A 5,597-nucleotide genomic window follows, 5' to 3' on the forward strand; every position below is an offset into this window, starting at 1 on the left:
AGCTAGATTAGATTCTGGGGTACATGTCAAATAAACAATGCTTGGTGTTAAGATTACATCAGAAACAATGGTGACAAAATTTCATTCAATGGAACACAAAGCTGAATTGTAATCTTATGTTCATGGCTTCATGCATGAATCTGTTCCCAAGATTCTTGTTTCCTAGCATCAATTACACATGTATATCATCTTTAAATGCCACGACACCCTCAATTTTTTTTTGTTGAAAAATTAAAAACGGCAGGTGTCAATTTCTTCCTTGATTTATTAATAATGAGGCCATGATGCTAACGCCTAAGACGAGCAAAAAACTTAGGCATGCACGTGAATATTATCTTGGATTTGACAACATATAAAGTTTGTAGCTTCTTCTCACAATAACAATAGAAAAAATTTTGGACTCTTTTGGAAACACTATTATATTATTATTCAACAATTCCAATACTCATGAGTCATATATAACACTAGAATTGAATTCATATTCATAATATATCTTACTTGCGAGTCCAATTAAATCAAGAGATTTTCCATTTCTATAGAAGGCTATGTTGATTTTATAGCAAAAGTGGAATTAAATTAATATCATATATTAATAGAGACTTTATATTATTAGGACAAGGTTTTGTAATGGGTTGGAGGTACCATGCTGGGTTGGGTCTCATTGGAGCTTTTGTGTTAATATGGGTTAGCTCTGCAGAAATAACTCAGGTTTGATTTTTTTTTTTTTTATAATTCTTTTTGCTCTGTTTTGTTTTCTATTTTGATTGATTATGGTTGATACTTGATACTACTTTGCATGCGTTATATCTTCTTTTTTTTTTTTAGAAGTTATTGTTGTTTTGTTTAATTTGAAACTCTTCAAAGACATTGAAGACTCTATCCAATCCAAGGATATGATACTTTAATTTGTTACAATTATATTTGAAGTATGGATAAAATCAATGAATAACAATGGTATGAAAACTTTGTTGTTTTTATTTAACATAGGGACAAAATATACCATTATTTGATCTATATATGTATATAGCTATAGAACTTTTCATGTTTATATATTTTTGGAGGAAGCAAGAATTTATCTTTAACATAGTGTGATCTAAAACATTTAATTGTGAGTATAGGTGCCTTGTTATCATATGTGAATATCTACAAACTATTAATTATTGATTATTTTTCTTCTAATTTTACTATTATGTTACTATCCAAAGTAAATATAGTAATTATAAATTAAAGAAAAGGAACAAGTGGTAGCACAATGGTTATAGACTATTTTTTTTTCCTTAGATTTAAATCAATTTAATAATTTCTAAGTGTCAAATAGTTAGGTACAGATAATTGCAACAAAGTTTATGATATGTTTGTGCAGAGGATTTTCAGAGTTTACAAACAACCATTTGCACTCACATATATTGGAGTATCTATGATGGTGGTGTATCTACCCATTTCAGTTCTCAAAGACTGGATCTACAAATCAATGAAGAATTTATATAGAAACCTTCATAGGGACTACAATAATGTCCCTTTTAGAATGCATGAGATTCAGCAGCAGCCGCAAACCGATTTAAAGAGTAGTTTGATCACTGACAAACATATCAAAGAAGCAGAAGAAGGGGTGGTTTTGGTAAAGAAAGAAGGAGATGATGAGTCTCATCAATTGGTGGATGCAGAGTGTTATGGAAATGGTTCATGGGAAATTGCTAAGTGTTGTTTGTACCTTACTCCAATATGGTTTGCAGCAGAGGTAACATGAATTCATCTAAATAATGATATAAGGACTTTTAAGATGTTAGTTCGTTTCATGAATAGTTATATCTCTAACACATTTCTTTAAATCAGAATTTTTTTTAGATGTTTCATTTTTTGTTTGGGCCTTTTTTTTATTTTTTTTATGCTATTCTTTTTTGTTTTAGGAATAACAAGGAGCGAACTCTAAATTTTCGATTATAAAATTTTTGATATTATGTTATAATATCAAAAAAAATATGGTGATTTCACTAGAAGAAAAACAACTTATTCTCTTCAAGGAGGATACCATAACTCTAATACTATGTTAGAAATAAGAAATTAAACTGGAGGAAGGATTTGTGTATTATTAAGTGTAATCAAGTTGTCTGGAATGATACGATATAAAAGTGTATTTATAGATGCTAAGAGAATCGTAATAATAAAAACGTAATATTCTATAATAAATATTTAGATATACTAAATAATTCTAATTGATTCTAATTGATCCTAATTATATTCTAACAAGTTTAAATAATAGGATGATATAATTGTATCTCTAACAGAACCATTGTTTCTATAAATAAATAAATAAAATGAGAGTATTGCATAGTTTTTTGAATTTTGATTGATGAAATTGTTATGATGGATGATGCAGTACATGGCAAACCTGGCACTTGCAAATACAAGTGTTGTGAGCACAACAGTGCTGAGTTCAACGTCAGGTCTGTTTACACTTTTGTTTGGAGCTGTTGTTGGTCAGGACTCAGTAAACATTACCAAAATATCTGCTGTCATTATCAGCATGGCTGGTGTTGCCATGACCACTCTTGGCAAAACATGGGCAGCAGATGAACATATTGCCACCTTCTCTCAGTAAGTTCAATAATAATCTTTGCTTCAACTTATCATTTTTATTTATTTATTTATTTATTCTAGAATTTTTAGATATAAGTGTGTTCCAAGATTGAATATATGAAGGAGACACTTTATTGAGTTGATATGAATGGGTATCAAATATATTTTGGTATCACACTCATTCTCACATGTGTCTTTTATGTTCAATTATGACTTGATAAAAAAAATAAAAAAAATATTTCTTCATTTAGACACATTTAAATATTATCATGAATATGTGCGTAACATTTTTTTATTAAGATTTTTAAAATGAATTTAAAAAATAATATATATTATTATTTATTAAAATAATTTCACTTCCAGAAATTTTTACAAGAGTCAAAATAATTGCAATTTTGTTGGATCATAATAATTGCAATTTCATATTTTGTGAAGAGACAATTGATGAGAACAAAAATTGAGGACAGACACTTTTAAATGATAATCCCATACTACCATTGTGGTTATATATATATATATAAATACTTATTTATCTTTATATTATATATGTTGTCGTTATTGTTTGAATTTCTAAAAATGGAAATTTATTCTTGTGGCTTAGGAGAACTAGAATGCATTCCATAGCTGGAGACATTTTTGCTCTACTCTCAGCAGTATGTTGTGGCTTATACACAGGTGTGTAAATTCATTTAGTTCTCAAAAAATTAGATGTCTCAAATTAGTTTTTAAAAGAAGTAACAATTAATTAATGGTAGAAATTTACGTACAGTTGTCTTTATATGAAATTATTAGTTAAAAATAGTTAGATAATTTGATATGTTTGACTAAATTGTTATTTAATTATGTACGTAATTGTCCACCTTAATTAAATTGATGTGCGTATAATCTCACAAAAACTAGTCGGATAATTTCAACCAAGTAGGTCAATTTTATAATATCAAATTCACTTCTAATTTATAAAGATAGACACATATAGTTAACACTAATCACAATGTATCAATTAAATTGGTGAATTAATTGCAGTGCTTCTGAAGAGTTATGCTGGATCAGGGGACAAAGTTGACATGCAAAAGATTTTTGGGTGTATCGGTCTCTATTGTCTTCTTGGCTTTTGGTGGCTAGGTTTGGATTTTCTCTTATTTTCTGTTAATTATTAGTTTCAATGAGTGAATGCATTTTCTTATACTCTTCTTACTTCCTTGCAGCATGGCCGTTAAATGCGGTGGGAATTGAACCTGTTTTCCAATTTCCAACTTCATCATCCACAATGGAAATTGTTATTGCAAATAGCATTTGGTCAAGCGTTATTTCAGATTACTTTTGGTAACTTGCAAATAACTACAAATTTTCAATTATCTTATGCATTCAACTTTTTTATACTGGAATTTATTTAACGTTAGTATTTTCTTAACAATTAATACGTTTTTTTTGTTTTGTTAATTTAAATATATATATATATATATATATATATGTAATTTATTAATAACAACTATATATATTTTTATATGAATATTAAAGTATTTAGTGTATAAATAGTATTAATGAAAAAAAATGGCATAATCTTCCCATACTTAATTAAGAAATTTCGAATTCGAGTCTCCTATCTTTGGTAAAAAAAAAAAATAGTATTAATGAAAAACTTTACATAGTTTATATATTAGTTGTATACAAATTTTCACCATTGATCATAAAACTATGTCGTCCAATCTAAAACTCATAAAAAAATTGGAAAAATTACACATAATAATAACAATCAAGCAAAATAAAATATTTTATATGAAAAGATTTATCCCGATTATTTTATCGTGAATGATGTTCCTTATTAATATATCATAATAATAAACATCAAATTATTATAGATTTATAATTTAAAAGTTTGTAATATTTTTTTAAAAATTATTTGTGCATTCTGGAGACCTAATTAAAATCTAAATGAAACTATAAGAACTTCAAAATAATAATTAAATACAAATTTTCTTTTTGTTTGATTATTATTAGGACATTATGAGTAGACATTGGAAAATGTTTTGAATAACTAGGATGAATAATATATTTGATAGGGCACTTTCAATAGTTTGGACTGCTCCATTGGTAGCTACATTGGGCATGTTATTGAATATTCCTGTCGCAATGGTAGCTGATATGCTTATATATGGTCGCAAGTACTCAGCAATTTACATCTGTGGATGCATTCAGGTTACATTTTTTTTCTTATAATTTTCATTTGTTTATATTATTATTATACATACATTTGATTATATATTATGATATGGTTGTGTTGTAAATACAGGTGTTTGCAGGATTTACTCTAGCAAACCTTTCGGATAAGTTTTCAAGGAATGATGCAGAGTTATAAGAATGAAGCTTATTAATTAATTGTGTATATTAAATCCGAGGATTCAATACAATCATGCAGGAGAAAATATGTGTGAGTAGTGTAAAGAATAGCACAAGTGTATATGTATCATATAACCTACGACCGGGTGAAAAAAAGAAAGAGCATAACTATATATGTGTGCTCTAAATAAAATATATATTTAATTTTTGGTAATTATTATATTATATAAATAATTAATTAATCAAAATGCATTAAATAGAAAACGTGAGACAAATGTTAGTTCTGTTCATACATGAGTTAAAACATAATCTAATCTAAGAATTTATTTAGCAACAAATAACTTTTAAGTTGTGAAAATTTTTACAACTCGTCTCAACAGTAACAATTCAATCCACGTAACTTCATCTATGCGGACCGGACAAATTAATATATAAATTCTCACGATTCATATTCAACTCGATTGAAGGAGTAAATCAATTTTTTTTACTATTTTGGTTATCACCACTAAGGTAATAACCACCTCAAACAGAGAATAATTTCGCATTCTATAAGAAAATATTTATTCATAATCATCTGAAGCCATTTTTAAAAAATATCAAATTTTATCTATAATTCTCTAAGTATTTTTTTTAATTTAATTTTATTCTAAATCTACTAAAACTCTTATTAACTTAAACATTAA

The 5,597-nt window shown here is 27.1% G+C and overlaps 1 protein-coding gene across 2 annotated transcripts; it reads left to right on the top strand.

Moving 5' to 3' along the window:
- Positions 1 to 482: 482 nt before the first annotated feature.
- On the top strand, positions 483 to 5,128 carry LOC112755836 (uncharacterized vacuolar membrane protein YML018C). Of its 2 annotated transcripts, none has more exons than XM_025804134.3 (8): positions 483 to 708; positions 1,364 to 1,738; positions 2,378 to 2,595; positions 3,179 to 3,252; positions 3,601 to 3,699; positions 3,783 to 3,900; positions 4,638 to 4,773; positions 4,868 to 5,128. In XM_025804134.3, the coding sequence occupies exons 1-8, from the start codon at positions 628 to 630 to the stop codon at positions 4,931 to 4,933; spliced, it is 1,167 nt and encodes a 388-aa protein (XP_025659919.1). In that variant the 5' UTR covers positions 483 to 627; the 3' UTR covers positions 4,934 to 5,128. The 2 variants fall into 2 exon arrangements, with proteins under 2 accessions (XP_025659919.1, XP_025659920.1); XM_025804135.3 differs by having other exon boundaries at positions 571 to 708; positions 1,446 to 1,738.
- The last annotated feature ends 469 nt before the right edge of the window (positions 5,129 to 5,597 follow it).

This window comes from Arachis hypogaea, chromosome 6 (assembly GCF_003086295.3).
Source record: "Arachis hypogaea cultivar Tifrunner chromosome 6, arahy.Tifrunner.gnm2.J5K5, whole genome shotgun sequence".
Classification (NCBI taxonomy): Eukaryota; Viridiplantae; Streptophyta; class Magnoliopsida; order Fabales; family Fabaceae; genus Arachis; species Arachis hypogaea.

Bases quoted from the DNA above. Each gene is read 5' to 3' on its own strand.
- LOC112755836 (XM_025804134.3), top strand. From the start codon at position 628: ATGGGTTGGAGGTACCATGCTGGGTTGGGTCTCATTGGAGCTTTTGTG. The intron at 3,253-3,600 runs GTGTGTAAATTC...AATTAATTGCAG, and splicing joins ATGTTGTGGCTTATACACAG to TGCTTCTGAAGAGTTATGCT. The intron at 4,774-4,867 runs GTTACATTTTTT...TTGTAAATACAG, and splicing joins ACATCTGTGGATGCATTCAG to GTGTTTGCAGGATTTACTCT.